Source organism: Cervus canadensis, chromosome 23, assembly GCF_019320065.1.
Source record: "Cervus canadensis isolate Bull #8, Minnesota chromosome 23, ASM1932006v1, whole genome shotgun sequence".
In the NCBI taxonomy this organism is placed as follows: Eukaryota; Metazoa; Chordata; class Mammalia; order Artiodactyla; family Cervidae; genus Cervus; species Cervus canadensis.
This window is the reverse complement of record NC_057408.1, coordinates 4,762,485-4,785,907: the sequence shown is the minus strand read 5'-3', so window position 1 is coordinate 4,785,907 and position 23,423 is coordinate 4,762,485. Positions and strand designations below refer to the sequence as shown.

At 39.7% G+C, this 23,423-nt stretch overlaps 1 protein-coding gene across 4 annotated transcripts in view; it reads left to right on the top strand.

The window, feature by feature from the left end:
- DYM (dymeclin) overlaps positions 1-23,423 on the top strand; it is a 382,103-nt gene that overhangs the window by 43,376 nt on the left and 315,304 nt on the right. For all 4 annotated transcript variants that reach the window (XM_043444328.1, XM_043444326.1, XM_043444327.1 and 1 more), the window contains 3 exons: positions 7,426-7,478; positions 13,297-13,390; positions 14,357-14,490. In XM_043444328.1, coding sequence (XP_043300263.1) covers positions 7,426-7,478; positions 13,297-13,390; positions 14,357-14,490 — 281 coding nt within the window. The remainder of the gene's footprint in view (positions 1-7,425; positions 7,479-13,296; positions 13,391-14,356; positions 14,491-23,423) is intronic.

Below are 23,423 nucleotides of genomic sequence, written 5' to 3'. Positions count from 1 at the left end.
TGGAAATCCATTGTGCCAGAATGAGTTTGTTAATTGATGATAAATGGTTAAATTGAGAGGTAGCACACTTGGGGTATAAGAATTTAAAGTGACCAGCCTGTAAATCTAGTGGCTGTAGAGTCATCCATATTATTTCCATTGCTATTTCTTCCTAGTGTTCCAATTTGGTGTATTATTTTAGTGGAATTAAACTAGAATTTTTAAAGATAATGTAATTGACTGAGTTTTGCACTAGTAACAGTTAGTTGGTTTATCGAAGTTTACTGGCCCAACAGTGGGCAACACTGGGCAGTTATAGTGGTTGTTGGGTGAGCACACGGTTAGGCTTTATTATATGTACTACTAGGGGCACTATTATTATTATTGTTGCTGGTCACATTATCTTTTTTGTCTTTTGCTAAAAATCTGAGGATGATTGAAGACATTTAACCATCGTATACCTGAAGCACCTTGCTGGTGCTATTAAGAGTTCTGTTAGTGTATATTTTTGAGTATATGTTTATTGGTTTCCTATTTTATGTAGGATAAAATCCAAACTCCTTAAGGTGGCATTAAAGTTCTTCTCTCTTTTGCTTTTTTTTCTTTTTACTTTTCAAGTCTTCTCTGCTACCTACTCTCCCCACTTACTTGACTTTCGCATGGTGAATGTTGGTGCACTCAGCAGAGGTGGCAGAGATGACATTGATCATTACATAACTTAGAAGTCGTCCAGTCGTGTTACTGACACTCAGTGGGGCCTTTTGTTGTGGAAATGCTCACTGGAGCAGGTAGAGAATGAGAGGTTGGTCTTGATGACAGTTCCCTCCTGAGGGATAGTCTCTTCATGAAATCAGAGCAGAGAAGGGGATAGACTTAGGATATAGCCTAGAAATGGCTTTGGTAATGTTTAAAGAACTTCCCTGAAGTTGTGAAAATCTTGATAACCACTCCCTTGCTGAATTATCTTCAGGAAAGCCAGTGGAGGTTCTTAAAACTGGAAAAAGCCCTAGACCAGTTTCAAATATTCCTATGTGCGTGACAGATTCTCGAGCATTGCTCTTCAGTCCCATAAGTCCTGTTGTCCACTGGGATGTCACCTGTAAAACTGAGATTCCTGTTCTGTGAATCCCTCTGGTTTTGTCGCTGCTGGAGTGATAGCACTCTGAAAAGGAGGAGCCTGATCTGCTCTCACATACAGGGATTGCTTCGGACAGAGCCGCACCTAATCCTTGGATCAATAGGATTGTTTATCTAGAGTTTAGTTCCCTTAGCAAATGTTTGCTTGAGATGACTAGTTTTCAGTATTTATTCCTAATCTCCCATTAATGACGTTTTTCAGATTGACCTGGTTGTGGAGTTAATGTATACAGGAAGTTTGAAGACCTCTGTGTGATGTTAACTTACTTAATCTGTATTGGTGTGAATATTTGCTGCTTCTTTGCCCCCCTGTTGTATGCTTCCAATGTCCCAGAAGCATTGTTGCTTTCAGAAACAGTATTCAGTTTCTGACTGTAATTGTCCTGAAAACATTGGCATATTTTGCAGTGAGTTTTACTTTTATTTACTTCAAATGATGATTTGTTAGTTGCCTGCTGCCAGAACATCTGAGCTCATTTGTTTAACTCAACGGTACTGTGTATAGATGCCTGTAACACGCGGCAGCAGTTACCAACCACCCCAGTTGCTTACCACCCCTTTTTAGCTCTAAATCAAGCGAATGGGAAAGAAGATTATTCTTAAAATGTTCCAAGAAGTTTAGAAAATTGGAGGATGGGAGGAAAGGAATTCTATTATAACAGTGTGTTGCTTTTGGCAAGGGTGTCCCTGGCTGATTTCCTTTGTAGAAATAACACTTCAGAGTGCAGAAAATGCAACGAACAGAGCTCTGTAAATCCTTAATTTCATAGGTAACTGTCATGTGTTTTTCTTCTGGCTGAGCCACTGTATCAGGCATGGTGCGGGAAGGCATGGGTGAATAAGACACTTTCCCTCTTAAGGAGCTTATAGTCTGGACATTGAAGACGCTCTGACCTGTGGTGGTGATTTTTGAGGAGGTGTGGTGGCTGGGTATAAGCTGTGTTGGATTGTGGCCATCTGTAGGGGACCCAGGCCCTAGGGGCCTAATCACAGAATGGCAATGCTGGCCAGCTTACCACCAGACAGAGCTTTCCAACAAAGGGGGGATAGTTCTTGAGTGACCAAGAAACCAGCCTGCTTCAAAAAGATATATTATTTTACATTTGGAAACAAATCTGGTTTTGAATTGTGCTGGAGAAGACTCTTGAGGATCTCTACCACTGCAAGGAGACCAAACCCAGTCAATCCTAAAGGAAATCAACCCTGAATAGACTTTGGAAGGACTGATGCTGAAGCTGAAGCTCCAATACTTTGGCCACCTGGTGGGAACAGCCAACGCATCAGAAAAGACCCTGATGGTGGGAAAGACTGAAGGCAGGAGGAGAAAAGAAAATAGGATGAGATTATTGAATGGCATCACCAACTCAGTGGGCATGAGTTTGAGCAAATCTGGGAGATGGTGAAGGACAGGGAAGCCTGGCGTGCTGCAGTCCGTGGAGTCGTAAAGATTGGACCTGAATTAAGTGTCTGAACAACAACAAAAAAAGGTGTCTTTAAAAATATTTTAATAAAAAATTAAACTTGGGGATGGACATTGCCTTGAAATCTGGAGAATGTGAAGTGTTTCCTGAGGGACGGGGAAGGAATTTTGTCCTCTTTAGTGTCTGACAAAAGACTTTCATTGATTCGGTGCATTTTTATTAAGTGCCTGATTTGTACCAGGCTGGGAATGAGCCAGGAGCCCCCCCCCATCTAGCTGGTTACATAAATAGATAACTGGTTTGTCTTGCTACAGGGTGCTCAGTTTCATGATTGAGTGCTTTGGGGATAGAAACCAGGCTTCTTACCAGGGCTTAGGTGATCAGAGGTGGTTTCCTAGAGGAAATGGTGTCCAAACCATCCTCACTTATACATGTTGGAATTAATTCTTCTTTCAGGCTAATACTGTATTCAGAAGAAACCAGAACCTTGTTTTGGTTTTTGTTTTGGGAATGCTCAATACCTTTCTTTTGAGAGTGAGTTGAGAAACTGAACCCTGTACTCCAGCCATCTTGTATATTTCTCCAGACTTGTAGTTAGTTTACTGTTCTCCAGTGTTGACTAACCTTTGCTTCCCAGAATCTGCCAGGCTGTCTGTGACTGCCATGCCTTTGCATACACATTCCTTGTGTCTTGAAAGCCTTCCCTTTTTGTCTGCCCAGCTGTCTTCTCTTCCTCCTTTGGGATGGTTACTTCTTCCGGGATGCCTTTCTTGACTGCTCATAGGGTGGGTTGGGTGCACCTTGCATAAGCTCATGCATAGGGCTCGGTTTGATCTCTGTACTTCCCCTGCACCAGAGAGTCTGCTTCTTCACTCCAGTGTGTAGCCTGGAGGCAGAGACAGCATCTTTCACAGAACCTGGCATATCCTGGGCACCTAGACAGTGTTTGTTGAACAAGTAAATTCTGAAGCTTTTGAAGGTTGTAGCCATATGTGTATAATTGAAGCTCTTGGTTCCAGCTGGTTTTAAGAAAGTGTTATTGACTGAAGAAAGCAGAAGTACCGGTGAAACAGATTTTATACATGTGGTCTAGTTATTAACCTTGTAAAACTCTTTATGATCTTTTGCATTTTATACCTCTTTACTTTTATTTTTTGCCCAAGTAACCCATAAACTGAGTAATTCACAGCTCCTACTTCTTGCCAACTACTAATGTATATTATTAAATCTGACCACAGTGATTTATTAATTAGAAGTCTTTTGGTTATTAGCAAAAATCGATTTGATTTAGCGTATGTCAGTAAAAGGAAGGGGCTTATGTGATGAAGAGACAGGGATGTCTCGTAGAATCCCAGAAACACAGCTAGGCTTCAGGAAGAACTGGTCCCAAGAATTAGAAGGCCAGTGGGAATCCTGAGTGTCCTTTTTGTTTATCTCTGCCACTCCGTGGATAGAGGTTGGCTTCCTGTAGCCCTCAGCTTGGCAGCCCATTTCTAGCCATGTGGATAACCTGTCTCTCCATCTCAATTCCATATTCCCTAAGACCCTGGCATGGCTTAGACTCTGATCCAGTCAGCTCTGGCCAGGGCGTGGGGTCAGGCTGGGCAAGCCTGTCTGCCTCCACTCAGCCCTGAGAAGTAAGTAGGTGGGACGTGGAAGAAAGGGAAGGGAGGACAGCAGACATAATGTGTGCTGGGCAGACACTCCAGAAGTACCTGATGCAGGGATAAAGACCTGGGACATATGAACAGTTGACTGTACAATCATTTCTAGGTAATTTTGGCTAAAATTTTTTCAATCTTAGAAGAAACTTTAAAGATTTACTTTGAAAAAATATTTATCTTTGAATGTGAATATAATTTGAGATTCTTAAGATAATAGCATATTCACTGAAGTAGTTAGTTCTAGCTCTGTGTGTATGTGCAACACTTTTTATGCATGATACTGGCTTCAGTTGCTAGGAGACAAGTTCCAGCGTAGCTTTAATAGATATAAAAGGTTAGACTGGCATGTATGTGAAGTTTTCTAGTAGCCACATTAAAAATGTAAAATGAAACAGGTGAGATTTATTTTGAAAGTATGTTTTGTTTGGCTCAACATCTCCCCAAAGTTACAATTTCATGAACATAAGGACTAATAATTAAGTATTTTCTGTTTTTTTAAAAATCTTTGAAATCCGGTATGTATTTTGTATTCCAATGCATCTCGGTTTGGACGGGTCACATTTCAAGTGGTCAGTCACTACGTGTAGCTAGTGGTTACCATATTGGACAGCATAGTTCTAGAAACAGTTAAAGTAATCCATTTTCTTTCATAGTTGCTCTAAAATTTTCTTGTCAAAGGCGTCAGTACTTATGTATTGTTCTTTTCAAAATATGCTTCAGCAGCAACAGCAGAGCACCATGGGAGGTAGAGATTTTTCAGCTTGCCCTGAAAGAGTTGCCCATGTAGAGGGTTTGCCGTGTGCCATGTGTATTGGCAGAAAAGAACAACATTTTCAAACCAGTCACCTGGCTGTAAAGGCTGGTTCTTGTTCTTCCTAGACTACTGATTCCTGGGATGTTACTTAAACTCCTTGGAAGCCTCTGTTTGCTTATCTATTAAAATAGGGTTTGTAACTGTCCTGCTCAATAGAAGAGGTTTTCATGTGCTAATAAATTTGAAAGGGCTTTGAAAAACTTTAAAGTTTTTATGTTACACAAATGGAAAGCATTATTTTTATTTATTAACAGGGAAAAAAGTACTGCATTTTGTCATCAGAGTGGCTATCATTGAGGTTTTACTTTATGCCAGGCACTGTTCTAAGTGCTGTATTGCATAATTTAATAATAACAACACTTGTTGAAGCACTTTTTAAAAAAATAATTTCTGTTTTATGTATGAGAAAGCTAAAAGTTAAATGATCCCAAGGTTACACAGCTAGTAAGTAGTTGAACTGGAATGCACTTTTTAAAAATTGTGGCAGAATACATACAACAAAAAATTTATCATTTTTACCATTTCTAAGTGTTCACTTCTGTGATAAAAGTACATTCACATTGTTGTTTAATTATCTCCACTATCCATCTTGGGAACTTTTCATCTTCCCCAACTGAAACTCCATAGTCACCACATACTAGCTTGCCATCTCCCTGCTCCCCACCTCACTGTTCCCAAACACGCCAACAGCAACCACCTGTCTACTTTGTCTCTATGGGCTGGCTACTCTAGGAACCTTATATGTGTGGAGTCATACAATATTTGTCTTTTTGTGGCTGGCTTATTTCACTTACCATAACGTCTTCAGGGTACATCCATGTTGTAGCATGTATCAGAATTTTCCTCTTTAAGGCCAAATAGTATTCCATTATATGCATGTGCCATATTTTGTGCCATCCTTCACCCATCGGTCAGCACTTTGTTGCTTCTGCCTTTTGGCTGTTGTGGATAGTGCTGCTGAGTGTCTCAGTGTGCAGCTGTCTCTCCGACTCTGTGCTTTTAATCCTTTTGGGTGTATGTGTACCCAGAAACGGAACTGCTGGATCGTATGGTAGTTCTGTTTTTGATTGTTTGAAAAGTTGGCATACTGGTTTTCACAACACTTGCTCCATTTTGCATAACCATCAGCAGTACCCAAGGGTCCCAGCTTCTCTACATACCCTCCAACACTTTTTTTCATTTCCTTTTCTTTTCCTTCTCTTTTAAAAAAATAACTCCGTCTTAATGGATGTGAAGTAGTATTCATTGTGGTTTTGGTTCACATTTCTCTAAATGACTAGTGATATTGAACATCTCTTTTCTTACACCTGTTGGCTATTTTTATGTCTTTGGAGACATAAAGTCTCCAAAATCTGAATCCTTTGCAGATATTTAAATTGCTTTTTTGTTGTTGTTGTTGAGTCAGAGTTTTTTTAAAAATGTATTTTGGATATTAATGCCTTATCACCTATATGATTTGCAAATATTTTCTCTCATTTGGTTGGGTTGACTTTTTACTCTGTTGATAGTATCCCTTGATATGCAAAAGTTTTAAATTTTGATGTAGTCCATTTGTTTTCTTTTGATGCCTGTGTTTTTGGTGTCATATGTAAGAAACCACTGCTGAATCCACTGTCATGAAGCTTCCCTACTTTTTAAATCTAAGAGGTTTATGTCTGTCTCTGTCTATGCCTCCTGTCTCTGTGTCAGTTTGCATCTACCTCAGTTTTTCTATATATTTATAAATTATTGGAGTTTATATATGTGTGTTTTGTCTCTTGCTTTGTTTCTTTTTCAGTGTTGTTGAATTGTTTGAAAGTGTTATAAAAAAAATAATGGCATTTATCGAAAGAAGTTTAATCCTATGATAAGTACTTCCCTTGGAGCTGGGCACATGAGTCTCCTGCCTTGTGCTCTGCATTTGGAAATACCTTTCTTGAATTTTTCTATAAGTCCCCCAGTCCTGCCTCTCCTCTCTGCTTCAGTACCTAAAAGGCAACGCACCCCAATTGCTTTTTTTTAGGAGTCTCATGTTGAGAATTGTAGTAAATTTTCTAATTACATTGAGAATAGAAGCTTTATTTTGCTGATGTTATTGTTTACCACTGTACACTGTATTTTCCTTCTGAGTTGTTTTTCTTATGTTTATTTTTATATAGTCCTTTAACTGGTTAGTATGAATATGATTGAAAGTGAAAGCCGCTCAGTCATGTCCATGGAATGGACTCTTTGCGTCCCCATGGACTATACAATCCATGGAATTCTCCAGGCCAGAGTACTGGAGTGGGTAGCCTTTCTCTTCTCCAGGGTATCCTCCCAATCCAGGAATTGAACTGGGGTCTCCTGCATTGCAGGCGGATTATGATTAGTGTTATAGTTAGGAACATGATTAGTGTTATAGTTATTAATTACCTTTCTTCTCTTTCTCCAGTACTGAGTTGAAGCTCCTAGAGGAGGCAACCATTTCAGTCTGCAGGTCTTTAGGTAAGGAGGAAAAATGAGTATGTGTGTGTGTGTGTGTGTGTGTGTGTGTAACGTGAGGCAGTTATTTTAAAATTTCTGTTAATAAATTTTGTTACTGCAATATGAATTGAATTAATGAAGTGATATATTTTTGATGATGATAATTATAATAGTACTAATTATTCTTGGTGCTCATTGATGCCACTAGAGGGTACCATTCAGTTAACAGCAGTGAGACACATGGTTGCTTAATTTGCAGTCATGGTAATGGACTCTGCTAAGACATAGAGCTTGTTCTTTTTGCTAATTTTGAAATACTGAGAATAGCCCCAAATATTGTTTGTTTTGTAGTTGCATGTATAGTTCCTAGAGAATATAGGATCATTCATCCTTTGCCAGTTGCAAAAGATGCTGTTGTTGGTTATGTTAACTAGAATAATTATTATTCATTAATAGGAAAATATATTCAGAAGCTTCTCAAATTAGTAATAACAACCTTGTGTTAATGGTAAAGTGCCTGAGCTCTCGAATTATTTTATGGTCTTAATTATAACTCTGCTACTTAATTATTAGCTGAGCTTTAATTTCTTAATCTAAATTGCAGAATTTTCATGAGGAAAAGTCAGATAACATGAAATATCCAGTACAGTGCCTAGGATTTGTCATTGTTCATTATTTCTGTCAATAAATGTTACCTGTTTTGGACCTCACTTCTCAAATACTTTACTTTCAAATTGGTAACAGTTGGAAAGAAATGTATGCCTTAAAAAATGTGGATAATTATATTTCACTGTTGCTTTGAAAATTAGAGATAATATGTCTGTTAAACAAGTGGTGTACTAGAGCTTAATGAGTGATGACAAGCTTGTTTTTAAATCAAGCTTATGGATATGCGCCATGTAAGCTAACTCCCATTTAACTTACTCTGCCAAAAACAGCCTTTGATGAAATATTTTTGCTTTTAAAAACAAATTATGTTGGTAATGATAGAGGTGTTGTTATAATAGTTGCCTTGAATTTTTTCTTCAGTTATAACCATAGATTTTGAGAATTTTGTACTAAATAGAGCTGACTTTCAAAAACCTGTGTGACAGTTTGCTGAGAATTTTGTGTAACAATGATATCAATGCAGTTATTATGATATAGTTTTTAAGTGACCTTGGGGTTTTTACAAAAATAACATTTTTAAATTGGGAATAATACTTATTAATATAATTTGGAAAGCATACTAAAATGTAAAAAAGGCAGTATTTGCTCATATTCCACAACCCTCACAAAGCTGTTGTTAATATTTTGCCTTCTGTTATCTCTTCTTTGAATACACATTTACATAATATTAAATACACACATACAATTATTTTAATCTGTGTTTTTCACTTGGTATTGTATATTTAAGTATGTCATTCTATATTTAAAACCACTTTGGAGAATAGCAAAAAAAAAAATCACTGCTAATCTTTTGTGATAAGATAAAAATCTTAGCAGAGTATTCTGTGTATATTGATTTATATGCACAGTTTTATGTAAGTGGTATTATTTATATGTTATTTTCAATTAGCAGTACTCAGGAGCTTCTTTTCATTTCAATAGATACAAATGCATATAGATTTTAAGGGTTTTGTGGGTATATGACAATTCTGTTTTATTTTTTGGTCTGAAAATGTTTTCATTTTCCCTTTACTTTTGGAAGATAGGTGTGCTGGGTGTAGAATTCTAGGTTGGTGATAATTCTTTCCATACTTTAAGGACACCATTCTGTTATTTTTCTGGTTGTTCTCATTTTGTTGAGATTAAAGCTGTCAGTGTTGTCTTTTGGAAAAAAAAATGGAGGTTTTTTCCTTCTGGATATTTTAGCATTTTTCTTTTTTAATCCTTTGGTTTTCAGCATCTTAGAATATGCTCAGAAGTATTTTTCCTTCCTTCCTTCTTTCCTTCCTACCTTTTTCCTTCCTCCCCTTTCCTCCCTCCCTCCCTGTTAGATCTGTGGTTTGATGTCTTTCATCAGTTTTGGAACATTCTCAGCCATTGTTGATTTATATTAATACATTGTTTCTGTCTTATTCTGTCTTTTTCTCTCCTTCAAGGGTCTCTGTTATACTTGTTAACATTTTCACTATGTTCCATATGTTTGTTAGGCTCTTTTTTTGTGTGTGTGTTACTTTTTTTTCTCTCTGACCTTCCATAGGATATTTTCTATTAATCTGTCCTTAGTTTATTAACCTTTTTTTCTGTTAAACCCATCTATTGAGATTTCTAAAATGAAAGTTAAATTTTAGAATGGCGTTAGATTTATAGAAAAGTTGCAAAACCATGTAGAGAGTTCCCATATAACCCTCATCAGTTTCCTCCATTGTCAACATCTTATATTTATATGGTATGTTTGTCCCAACTAAAGAGTTAACTTCGGTGCATTACTATTATCTAAATTTATTTAGATTTCGCTAGTTTTCCCGCATGTCCTTTTTCTTTTTCAAGATGCTACATTGCATTTAGTCATCAAGTCTCCTTAACCTTCTCTGGTCTCAGATTTTGCTCATTTTTAATGACTTTTAAGAGTTTTGAGAATTGCTGGTAGAGTATTTCCAGAATGTCCCTCAACTTGTTTGATGTTATTCTCATGGCTAGATGGGAGTTACGGGTTTGTAGGCATCACAGAGGTGATGTGCTGATCTCAACACATCATATCAACCGTACATGCATGAGTTTCACTGATGATGTTGACCTTGATTATGTGGCCAGTGTTGTGTTTGTCCATTTTCTCCACTGTAAAGTTGTGTCCTCTGTTCTCTGTTGCCTTCATTTTGAAGGACAGTTTTTCTAGATACAGAGTTCTTGGTTGGCATTTATTTTCTCTCATCCCTTTGACTAGGTTATTTCATTGCCTTTCGGTCTCTTTTCAGATGGAAAGTCTGCTGTTTAATTGTATTGTTGTTCTCTTGTAAATAAGTCATTTTTTTGTTAACTGCTGTCAAGATTTTGTCTTTTACAAAATTTTGAAATTTATTCTTTATTCTATTTAGGGTTTTACTTAGATACATAGATTAATGTTTTCATCAAATTTGGGGATGTTTGTGGCCATTATTTTTGTTGGGCTTTTTGTATTCATCTTTATTATTTATCCCCTGAATCTACACATGAGGCGCTCTGGGTCCAAGACAAATTTCTTTACCTCATAGTGAATTTTAAGTGCATTCCTGTCCGCTTCCCCCTAGTTCTTATCTATTAGGTTAGTACTGTGAGAGCCAAGTCGGTTGTTTTATGTGAGGAGGTGAAGGTTGCCCTATGTTCATCTTATTTAGTTCTTACCAGTTGTTTTTTTTGGGACTTGTTATCTTTGAATCTGTATAGCAAACTATCAGGTGAGATGATTAGCATTGAGTGTTCTGGTTGGAGTAGACAAAAGTACTTTAGCAGTTAGGCCTGCTAATAATAACAAATAAAACTTTCGTTCAGTTCTATAGAATTTGTATTTTGTTAAAGGGTTTCCCGTTCTTTTGGGGTGGAAAAGGACTGTCCTCATTCAGCATTTTTCCTGAGCATTGATTTTTGTGTATTTCTTCATGGGTGTTTTATTTTTAATTCCTTATTTAAAAAAAAATTTCACACCCATACAAAGGCAGACAGAGAATGATATAGTGACCTCCCATATGTTCATCTCCCAGTTCCAGTCATTTTCAACTCATGGCCAATCTTGTTTCATCTGTTGTTGTTCAGTTGCCTAGTCATGTCCGACTCTTTGCAACCCATGGACTCTAGCATGCCAAGCCTCCCTGTCCCTCACCATTTCCTGGAGTTTGCCCAAGTTTGTGTTCATTGCATCAGTGATGCTATCCAACCATCACATCCTCTGACGCCCTCTTCCCCTTCTGCCCTTGATCTTTCCCAGCATCAGGGACTTTTCCAGTGAGTCATCTATTCATATCAGATAACTGAAATACTGGAGCTTCAGCATCAGTCCTTCCAGTGAATATTCAGGGTTGATCTCCCTTAAGATTGACTGGTTTGATCTCCTTGCTGTCCAGAGGGCTTTCATGAGTCTTCTCCAGCACGACACTTCGAAGGCATCATCTGTATCTCTCACTTATTTATTGACATATAAACGTGTAGAAAAGTGCACAAATAAAAAGTGTATATGAATCCAGAAACATATCCTGACATAATTAATTTGGCACAAACCTCAAGCATTATATTTTTCATCCATAGATATTGTGGTATGTATCTCATAGTAATGATTTTTTAAAGGGAAAAATATCATTATCTACTAAAAACAAATTTTTAATATCGTAAAACATCTCCTGACTGTTCAAATTTCTATTTGTCTCAGTTTGTTTCAGTCAGGAGCCAAATAAAGTGCACATGTTATTATTAGTTAATATGTCTTTACAATTCTTTTTCATAGCTAATTCCTCCTGAATTTCCCCCCCCCCCAATTTTTTTCTTATTGAAGAAAGTGGATAGTAAAATTTTCCACAGTGAGATTTTGTTGATTGCATCTTCATAGATGTTAACTTGTCTCTGTCCTCTGTGTTTTCACTATATTGGTTATTGGACCTTGGGGATCCATTGGGTATTCCCAATGGGAATAGGTATTTTAGTGAAATTATTATCATTATCTGAGTATTTCCTAGACTTTGCTTGAACTCCTGTGGACACAGAGAATTCCTTTTTTCACACAGTCATTTTAGTTAACAGATTCAAGCTCTAGAGTCAAATTAGTTTTCTATTAAGTATTATCATTATCTGAATTTTACAGGTGAAGAAACTGAGGTACAGAGAGGTTAAAGAAGTTGACAGGTGTCACTCAGCTAGTCAAGAGGTGGAGTTGAGCTTTGAACCTAGTCACTTTCTGTAGTCTGGTTCCACATGCTTTTCTGCCTTCCTGTCAGATATCCCCTGTTCTTACTCTGGCTCCTGAAGCCCCAGAGCACAGGCTTTAGGGGTGTGGGCTTCAGTAGTTGCAGCACGCTGTCTCAGGAGCTGCAGTTTGCAGGCTGAATTGCTCTGAGGCATGTGGAATCTTCCAGGACTTTTAAGCTAAACCCAAAGCTTAAAAGTAGGAAATTTTTGATTCAGTGTGAAACTCTAGCGATAGGTAATCACATGCCTATTGTGGTTATGAAAGCTAGACAAAACCTGCCCTAACTTAGTTACCCCTTGGTACTCATCAGTGGAGTTCTCCTCCCAGCAGCAGTGGGCATCACCTGGGAGACTGTCACAGGTGCAGAGTCACTCCACACATGCGGAATCAGGATATGAACTTTAATGAGAATGCTGTGTGATTTAGATGCATGTTGAACTTTGAGAAGCACTGTCAACTTCAGTAGTGTAGGGTGGCCGTGGGGTTTTGCACTTCCAGCAGGCTCCCAGGTAAATGCTCTTGCAGCTAGTCCGTGAACCACACTTGGATCAGCCAGGTGCTACACATTTTATCATGAGGAGATTATGCAGTTACTTGGGTCTGCTCTCAAGCTGTGACAAGAACACATACCCAGTTGATAGACCTGGACTAATTGGACAGTTATTGAGCACTAAACAGATGTGCTTAATGGTGCACTTATTCCCATGTACATCTTTTCTTTACAGTTTTGAGTTCCGAGATGAGATAACTTTTCTCCTACAGTTTCTATCATTTTCATTTGTGAATCATTTTTTGCTGTTTAGAAAAGACCAAGCAGCAGTTTCTCTCATTGCTAATTTCCCCAATTAGATTTGAAATTGACAATAAGCTTGGTCCCTGAGCAACTTCAATCTGACATTTGGTTTTAGAAATGTTATGATATGCCCACTTTGATTTCAGTTCTTAACTTTTAACTTTTTCAAACCTTTTCTTCTCTTGCAGTTGAAAATAATCCTCGAACAGGAAACCTTGGTGCACTAATTAAGGTCTTCCTTTCTAGAACCAAAGAACTAAAACTTTCAGCAGAATGTCAGAAGTAAGCTGGCTGCTCTCTCTATGTTTAATTTATATTTAACAGTATGACAATTACTCACTTATTGGTAGAAATAGGTTATGGTCTTTTGAAAACTATAAAGGAATTATTCTCATTATTTAGGGGAAAAGTAAAAGAGGTTTTAATTAACTGTCCAAGTCATTAGGGTGAGATTATAAATTCTGGAATCTGATTTTAGTTAGCATTTTAGACAATCTTTAGAAATACATTCTTTAAGAAGATTAATTGTGTAATTATTATTAAAAAAGTTAATTTTTTCCCATTTTCACTGCTGGATATATCTAGTTTAATGACTCAGTGTGAGTATTATTTCATTCTACATTTGTGTCCTTTATTTCTTACATATTAGGTGAACGAAGGTTCAGATTAGACATTATGGTTTTATATTTATATAGTGGAAGGTTCACCTTTTATGCACTTAAGAATTTTTTGAAACTATTTTTGGATAATAGTATCTTAAAAGATTGCTCATTTCCCTGTTTCCAAACAATTCATGTTGAATTCAATTAAAATTGTTCTGAGTCCATGATTATTAATACAAATAGTAGGAATAGAAATACTGTACAACTGGTGATGCCCCATTTAAAATTTGGTTATGTATTTGCATATATTTTCTTCATGTTACTGTATTTTTTATTTTTTCTGTTTTTAGTTTAGTTTTGTTTGAATTGCTTGTATATGGGACAACTATAATATTAAGAACAAAGAGCAGTCATGCCTAAAGGAAAAAGTTTTTTTAAATCGACTCACTGTGTAAAATACAGAATAAAGTATGAGGTAAACTGTAGTAGATGTCATTGGTCCAGTGTCATAAATCATGGGTCATGAAGAAAGATATGGACATTATTCTAATATTACAAGCAAAATGAGAAATCATGGACTAGAAATAAATGGATTGTGCTCATGATTAAACACTGTTTCTTGTGTGATTTGTTCTTTCCTTTCTAGCCACATCTTCATTTGGCAGACACACAACGCTTTGTTTATTATTTGCTGTTTGCTGAAAGTGTTCATTTGTGAGATGTCAGAGGAAGAGTTACAACTTCATTTTACTTATGAAGAAAAATCTCCTGGCAGTTACAGTAAGTCTTGCCTTAGATGACGTTCTGGGGATAGCGTGTGTAACATAAAGATAGAATTTGAAAAATAAAAGTATAATTTTGAAAATTCTATTTTTCCTCATAATTTTCATTTTTAAATGACCTAACACCATTCTTCTTTCTTTGCCTATATTAATTTAAACTAGCTGAGACACATAGTTTTTTTCTTTTTCTTTTTTTTAAATAAGGGAGCTGGTACGATTGAGACTTTTATTTTGACTTCTATATATATCACAGATATTTCTTTTTTTAGGAAGCAAATGTTAATTTAAATGCCATTACTGGGCTTCCCAGTTGGCATAGTGGTAAAGAATCCTCTTGCCAAGGCAGGAGACACGGGTTTCGTTCCCTGGGTTGGGAAGATCCCCAGGAGGAGGAAATGGCAACCGCTCCAGTATTCCTGCCTGGAGACGCCCAGGGGCAGAAGAACCTTGCGGGCTACAGTCCCTGGAGGAGGGTGGCAAGGAGTCAGGCATGACCGACTGAGCGAGCATGTGTGCACGCACAGTGGACCAGTACTTCATTAAGGGAGACAACCAATCAGAAGTACAGATGCTATAAATGTTAAAAGTTACTTCTGTGGGACATGACAGTCTCTGAGTCTGGGTATGTTTGGAACTCCTTGATCAGAAATAACAATTTTATTTTATTTTGCTTTTATTCATCATTTATTCTTTCACGTCAACCTACATACAAATATTCAATGGCAAGAATATGACAGGACCTCATTAAGGGCACAGTAAAATATAAACAAAAAGATGGAAGCTCAAGCCTTATTTTTTTTAAAGAAGTGAATAATTCTAAGTTATAATAAATGCTGCAAAGAAAACACATTTGATATGAAGACAGAAAATAATAGATCAGAAATAACAGGATTTTTCATTCTTCTTGACTACAGTAATCTTTTGTTCTTTGGGAAATAACATTTTAAAGGATAGTTTTATGATGCCAAAGTATATTGTCTTTTTCTGAAGTTATAGGAAGAGTTTACCATTTTCTCCTGATAATGGTGAGAATTTTTTTTTTCCTCAGTAGTTAGGAGGGCCTATAATTTTCAGGATCAACTGCTGGTGTTTCATTTCTTTGCATTAAAACTTACAGTCTGGAAAATAATGAGATTATTAACAAATGAAATACAAGGAATGCAGTTTTTTAAAATTTATATTTAATTGAAGGATAATAGCTCTTCAGTACTGTGTTGGTTTCTACCAAACATCAACATGAATCAGCCATAGGTATACCTATGTCCCCTCCCTCTTGAACCTGCCTCCCACCTTCCTCACTGTCCCGCTCTTCTGGGTGATTGCAGAGCCCTGGTTTGAGTTCCCTGAGTCACAGCAGATCCCCGTGGGCTCTCTGTTTCACATGTGGTAGTGTGTGTTTCCATGGTGATGCTCCTGTCCTCGCTGCTTCCTCTCCACGTCTGTGTCTCTGTCTGTTCTCCATGTCTGTGTCTCTGTCTGTCCTCCGTGTCTCTGTCTGTCCTCCGTGTCCCTGTCTGTTCTCCGTGTCTCTGTCTCTTCTCCGTGTCTGTGTCTCTTCTCCGTGTCTGTGTCTCTGTCTGTTCTCCGTGTCCCTGTCTGTTCTCCGTGTCTCTGTCTGTTCTGTCTGTCCTCTGTGTCTCTGTCTGTTCTCTCTGTCTGTCCTCTGTGTCTCTGTCTGTTCTCTCTGTCTGTCCTCTGTGTCTCTGTCTGTTCTCTCTGTCTGTCCTCTGTGTCTCTGTCTCTGTCTGTGTCTGTCCTCTGTATCTCTGTCTGTTCTCTCTGTCTGTCCTCTGTGTCTCTGTCCTCTGTGTCTCTGTCTGTCCTCTGTGTCTCTGTCTGTTCTCCGTGTCCCTGTCTGTTCTCCGTGTCCCTGTTCTGTCTGTCCTCCGTGTCTCTGTCTGTTCTCTGTGTCTCTGTCTGTTCTGTGTGTCTCTGTCTGTTCTGTGTGTCTCTGTCTGTTCTGTGTGTCTCTGTCTGTGTCTGTGTCTCTGTCTGTCCTCCGCATCTCTGTCTGTCCTCTGTGTCTCTGTCTGTTCTCCGTGTCTCTGTCTGTTCTTCGTGTCTCTGTCTGTTCTGTCTGTCCTCTGTGTCTGTGTCTCTGACTGTCCTCTGTGTCTCTGTCTGTTCTCTCTGTCTGTCCTCTGTGTCTCTGTCTGTCCTCTATGTCTCTGTCTGTGTCTCTGTCCTCCGCGTCTCTGTCTGTCCTCCGCGTCTCTGTCTGTCTTCCGCGTCTCTGTCTGTCCTCTGTGTTTCTGTCTGTCCTCCGTGTCTCTGTCTGTCCTCCGTGTCTCTGTCTGTCCTCCGTGTCTCTGTCTGTCCTCCGTGTCCCTGTCTGTTCTCCGTGTCTCTGTCTGTTCTCCGTGTCTCTGTCTGTCCTCCGTGTCCCTGTCTGTCCTCTGTGCCTCTGTCTGTCCTCCATGTCTCTGTCTGTGTCTCTGTCTCTTCTCCGTGTCTCTGTCTGTCCTCCGTGTCTCTGTCTGTATCTCTGTCTGTCCTCTGTGTCTCTGTCCGTCCTCTGTGTCTCTGTCTGTATCTCTGTCTGTCCTTCGTGTCCCTGTCTGTCCTCCATGTCCCTGTCTGTCCTCCTTGTTTCTGTCTGTCCTCCGTGTCTCTGTCTGTCCTCCGTGTCCCTGTCTGTCCTCCGTGTCTCTGTCTGTCCTCCGTGTCCCTGTCTGTCCTCCGTGTCCCTGTCTGTCCTCCGTGTCCCTGTCTGTCCTCCGTGTCTCTGTCTGTTCTCCGTGTCTCTGTCTGTTCTCCGTGTCTCTGTCTGTTCTCTGTGTCTGTGTCTCTGTCTGTTCTCTGAGTCTGTGTCTCTGTCTGTTCTCCGTGTCTCTTGTCTGTCCTCTGTCTGTTCTGTCTGTCCTCTGTGCCTGTGTCTCTGACTGTCCTCTGTGTCTCTGTCTGTTCTCTCTGTCTGTCCTCTGTGTCTCTGTCTGTTCTCTGTGTCTCTGTGTCTGTGTCTCTGTCTGTTCTCTGAGTCTGTGTCTCTGTCTGTTCTCCGTGTCTCTTGTCTGTCCTCTGTGTCTCTGTCTGTCCTCTGTGCCTGTGTCTCTCTCTGTCCTCTGTGTCTCTGTCTGTCCTCCGTGTCTCTGTCTGTGTCTGTGTCTCTGTCTGTCCTCTGAGTCTCTCTGTCTGTCCTCTGTGTCCGTGTCTCTGTCTGTCCTCTGTGTCCGTGTCTCTGTCTGTTCTCTTTGTCTCTGTCTGTTCTCCGTGTCTCTGTCTGTGTCTGTGTCTCTGTCTGTCCTCCGTGTCTCTGTCTGTGTCCGTGTCTCTGTCTGTCCTCCGTGTCTGTCTCTCTGCTCTGCAAACAGAAGGATGTAGTTTTGCATCTTCCTTTCGTGTTTGCTTCTCAGTTTCTCAAGGCAAAGGCACTTTTGCTTCTGAGTTTCCTGGGTTTATTTTTTCAAAACACCTCTGCCTTCATTGGGCTTGCTTGCCCACATAGGGCTTTATACATTAATAGATTTAATTTACTACTTTGATAATCAGCCTTCTATATTTGTTAAATATATATTGGTGTTTAACTGATTAGAGCTTTTAATGGGGATTATGCCTTGCATGTGTTAGTTTTGTTAATATTAGGCTTTGTCTTTGTGGTCCCAAGTGTGCCAGATGTAATTCTGTTAGTGAATTGCGTTCCTTTCCAGCAAGTTCTGTCAACAATAATGGAGTGAATGTTTACCCCCACTGAGCCTGAGAGCACAGTCCAGCCCGCACCTGCAAACCCTAAACTTTGTTTTGCGTTATGTGAGAAGAATTAGGGAAGTGTTGTGCTTTGTTTAATACAATATCATTTTTATTTTGCTGTAAAAGCATTTATTCAGACTTACCATTGAGAAGGTTGATGTGCTTGAGAGATACGGTGCACGTTTTTCGTCACCCTTGCTGTCCCTGTCCTCCCCACTCGCATCCATGCTTGAGAACCATGGTTTTCTACATCCCAGGTGGTTTCATGTAGAGTCAGGGCAGATGGCACTCCTCAGTCATGGCCACTTTATCAAGATGGTTGTCCCACTGAAGGAGCCATCTGTGAGGGCTGGTTGTTGATGGTTCTGTGTGTTGACAGACTGTCCTCTTCCTTTATTTGGTTAGCAATTCAGGATTTTACAGTGCTCTTTTGTTCTTTTCATTTGCAGCTGAGCTGCTGTTTGTCCACCAGTGTAAGTCCAGTGGACATCTTCTTAAGGTTAAAGACTTGCTGTTTTTGGCATATGTAAAATTATTTTCATCTTAGCTTTAGGTTGTTCGTTTGAGACTCCTTATCACTAGTGTAAGTCTTAGTGACATTGATATTTCCTGTCAGTGTCTTTTTACAGTTTATAAAGGTGTGATAAAATTAAATGATTGCACAGATACGACTGAATGGGAAAAAATGGAACCTCACTGTACGGTAGCTGAAAACATTCATTGATTAGCCAGTGTATGAATATTTGACTTAGTTGTGTGAAAGACTGTTCAAGAATAGATAAATATACAATGGTAAGGAGTCTCTAAAGGTTAAATTGACAAAAGTAGAGGACTGTCTGCAAACAACTGAACAAATCAACTGAGGCTTTTTAGGATTGTTGGGTTATTACAGCTTACTGAATTTTTTTGTTTATCCCAGTTCACTGTAATATTGCCGTGATCAGATGGATATTGCTGCCATAATCAGTGAAGCTGTCTTTATGAGGGTAAAGTGACTCTCAGTATGCGCTCAGTTTATAATTGAAATATGTGAGGATTTCATATTTGAACACTTTCCTGTGGGCTCTGTGTGATGTGGTAGTGGATTGTTTGCTGGAGGGAATTTGTATCATTATGCAAAGATAGGTCTTTCCACGATTCCACGCTTTCAGGAACAGTTAAAGGGACAGAACCAGCCCTCGGCAACACTGAAGTGCTGCAGAATTGTCTGCGTTCTCCGTTTGCTTTCAGTGCAGGTTTGCTTTCCTCAGTGTTGGTGTTGTGTGCTGTTCTTGCTGACTCAATAACTGATATTTTACATTTTGTGTGCATAAAGCCAATATTTTAAGTCCTTAGGGACCAAAATCTGTTCCTGGTTTCGTTAACGGTGGCTTGTTTCCTTAAGTCTTTGATAATGCTGACTGTGAGCTTCTATTTGTTTGATCTTAATCTAAGGCCCCAAGTAAGGGAGAGATTTGCATCTGCTTCTAAAGGGACTCAGGGACTGCAGCATCGACCACTTTCGTCTCCTTTAGCAGTTTTTGGTTTAATGGGGCTGTCAAGCTCAGTGTCCCAGTGGCCAGGCTGAAGGCTTAGGTCTCCCAGTAGCTGGCTGCATCCTCAGGGACACCCTGTCCTTAAGAGTTTGCTTCTTGCTCAGTGTTTTACCTCAGATTCAAGCCACAGAGTGTTCGCTTGTGGTTATTCATTTTGGTTATGGTGCTGGGGTCCTTGGGAGGTGTCCTTTACTTTCTGGAAGCCCATTAGTGCACTGAAGAGTTTGTTTTAGCCATGAACTCATTATTTTTGTACAGGAGGGCTCTTTGGAGTAACTACTCCACAGTACTGCTGCCAGTGGAAGGCAATTATAGTTACGAAGGTTAAAACATTTTCAAATGAGGGAAGATACCTTTGGATATTGCGAGACTGAAGATAGAAGCAGAAAGGAGGCAGCCTTGGCGGGGAGCGCTGGCAGAGCGGGGGCCGTGGGCTTGAGGAGCCTGAGCGCCAGCTAGCACAGCGCTGTGCAGGTTTGAAGAGAGGCTTGTCAAGTCCAGGCGAAAGGCTTGCTTGACTACGTTTTGTTGGCACAGAGTAGTTCAACATATATATGTTTTTATAATTTTTTCATTTACTATCTTTTATTGGCATCTAATTGCTTTACAGTATTGTGTTTCTGCTGTATAGCAAAGTGAATCAGCTCTATGTGTACTATGTCCCCTCTCTCTTGAGCCTTCCCTCCCCTCCCCTGTGTTTATTTTTTAAAATTATTTATTTTGTAGGACTTGCTCTCAAGCATAGTGGATTAAATATACATGATCATCTTGCTTTCTTCTGAAACCTCCAGAAAATGTCAGTAAAGGGATTTTGAACAAGTTATGAATTTATTAGGTTAAAGAGAAAGAGGGGAAACAGTGTTGATCACAGTTTGCAAGTTGGAAAACTGAGTGATGCTGAGCTAAACTGACCACTGGAAGCTGGGAGCCAAATGCCCTCAGGGTTGGAGAATTCCAGAAACAAGCCAGTTCTTGCCACAGAACTCTGGAGAGGTTTAGGAATTGGAAGTGCCAGGTCTCTCCAAAGGCAGACAACCAGGGGCATTGACCGGAAGGTCTCTACTCTTGTGACACGCTTCATGGGACTACCCCTTTCCCAGTTTAATACTGAAATCTGTTCTCTATAGAGGCTGGACCAGTGGGGCCTCCCTGTATGAGTTCTCGGGCATGGTGGAGGCAGTGGTGTAGGGAGAACAGGACTGAGAGGTGAGGCTACACGTGAAAGAGGAAGGCGTCTTGACTTGGCTTCTAGAATGCTGACATTGGGGTTTTACCCACTCCTTATGCCTTTCCTGCCATAAGTGGATACTCTTCTGAATAAATGAACCAAAAAACAGGGAAAGACTCAGAGAAACTGACACTTGGGTGCCCTTCTATGAAGCATCTCAGAGCCCTCCACTGGCAACCCCCGCGTGGCAGGCTGTGCCTCTGCACCTGGAGCTTCTGTCAGCGTGTGCCTCCCCCCGGCGGGTAAATGGAAGCCAAGGATCCCATACAGGTGAGAAAACTTATGATTGGTGAGAGACCAAAACAAACAAGAAAAAATTATATGAGATGGAAATTTACGGAAAAAAAAATCTGTAATCACACCTCTGGAAACACAACCACTTTCCTTCACATTCACGTCTGGCTTAAAACTTTTTTGAAACTCTTTGGAATTACCTTCCAAATGTGAGGTGTGTTTGGAGGTGCTTAGGCTCCCATGATAGCAGGCTTTACTGCTCTTCTCTGCCTGCTCTGGTCCCTCACTCCTGGGGCCGCTAAACCAGAAATTGTGTTGGGGGCACACAGTTGTGTTGAGGGATTTTTATTTTATTTTTGTCTTAACATAAAACTTGATAGTTTAATCTCATTAGTTATGGATAAATAATGCAAAAAGCCCCCCACGATAGTTGAAAAATGTGACTCAGAGAAAAAAGAAAGTGTAGATTTAGCACAGATTTATTCTTTTAAAATATTCAGCTTATAAGATTTATAATATGACTTTGCAGAAAAATAAAGTGTTTCTAGGAACTCTTGACTTGTTTTTGGTCATATAATAGGTGAGAGTGTGATTCATGATATTTCTTTATCTCCCCTTCTTTTATGTAATCAGTGAAATAGAATGAATTAAATTTTACTAACAGCACATTTTATGATGAAATCTCATAGACTGTATTATCCTTGAGGGTAAACAGAAGCATTTCTGTTTGACCACAGTAACAGCAGTCAACCAGAATTATTGCAGATTTTATTGGAATGGGTAGGACACAGGTTTATAAATATTGTAATGCATGGAAATGTAGACCAGTTTTATTTTTAGAGAAGAGTGAATCCATTTGCTTTTCCTTAACTGATTTATGGAGGTATGTTTGATTTTGCTAATTAGAAGCTTAAGTATGATTTTTAATACTTTAGGATAATGCCAGTATTAGCTTTACCACTAAAATAGACAGTAACCTAGACCCTCAGAAAAACCATGGTTTATTATGAGTTTATAGTAAGTATAATCTAGCTATGTGTCTTCATTTTAACAGAGTCTTTTGCTCTGAACTTTCAAGTCCTCTTTGGAGTGTGGCTCTGTTAATTCTGAAGTTTTAAGTGCCTGTATTAGCACAGTATTGGGCCGCATTGGGAAATGGACAGTTCGACTGCTTTTAATTAATTAAAATTACATTTATTTACTTTTGGCTGTGCTGAGTCTTCATTGCTGCGTGGGCTTTTCTCTAGTTGCGGAGGGTGGGGCTCCTCTTTAGTTGGAGTGCGGAGGCTTCTCACCGCAGTGGCTTCGCTTGTTGTGGAGCGCGGGCTCTGGGGCACATGGCTTCAGTCGTTGTGGCACGTGGGCTCAGTTAGTTGTGGCTCGCCGACTCTAGAGCACAGGCTTAGTAGCTGCGGTGTACAGGCTTATTAGTTGCCCCGTGCCATGTGGGATCTTCCTGGATCAGGAATTGAATCCGTGTCTCCTGCATTGGCAGGCAGATTCTTTACCACTGAGTCACCAGGGAAGCCCTAGCTTGACTTTCTGAATGTAAAGAAAACAACAGCCGTTTGCTCTCTGTCTTTTAACATTCCTTTTAGTAATGACGTGTAACCTGATTTAAGTGACCCATATGTTTCTTTTTTCTGGCTGCTGCTTAGTTTTCCGTCAGTGCTGTTTTTTCCCCTTCCTTGAGTAAGTGCTGTAAAAAATTTTCTTTTCTCCCTTTCTTCCACACCTGCCATGCCTCTGACTCTGATGGGAGGCATTTTATCATGACAGTGTTTTATTATCTCTGGTTCTCTCCCTAAGGTCAAAATGAGAGTTGAGTCTTCTCTGTGATACTGAATGGGTGCCAAATGGAAAGCATTAACAGGGAGCAACTGCTGCTTAGTTTCAGGTGTAGATTATTAGAGCTGTGAAGTGAAGTGAAAGTCTCTCAGTCATGTCCGACTCTTTGCGACCCCATGGATTATACAGTCCGTGAAATTTTCCAGACCAGAATACTAGAGTGGGTAGCCGTTCCCTTCTTCGAGGGATCTTCCCAACCCAGGGATAGAACCTAGGTCTCCCACATTGCAGGAGGGCTCCTTACCAGCTGAGCCCCAAGGAAAGCCCCTCAGAGCTGCGAGTGACCCGAAAGCTTGTCTTTCCCTGTCTCTGCTCTCTCGTGTTTGCGCCTCCCTCTGCTGACAGATCCTGGGGACTCTACTGAAGCGGCGTTTGGGCTTGAGAGTGGGAGAACCTCAA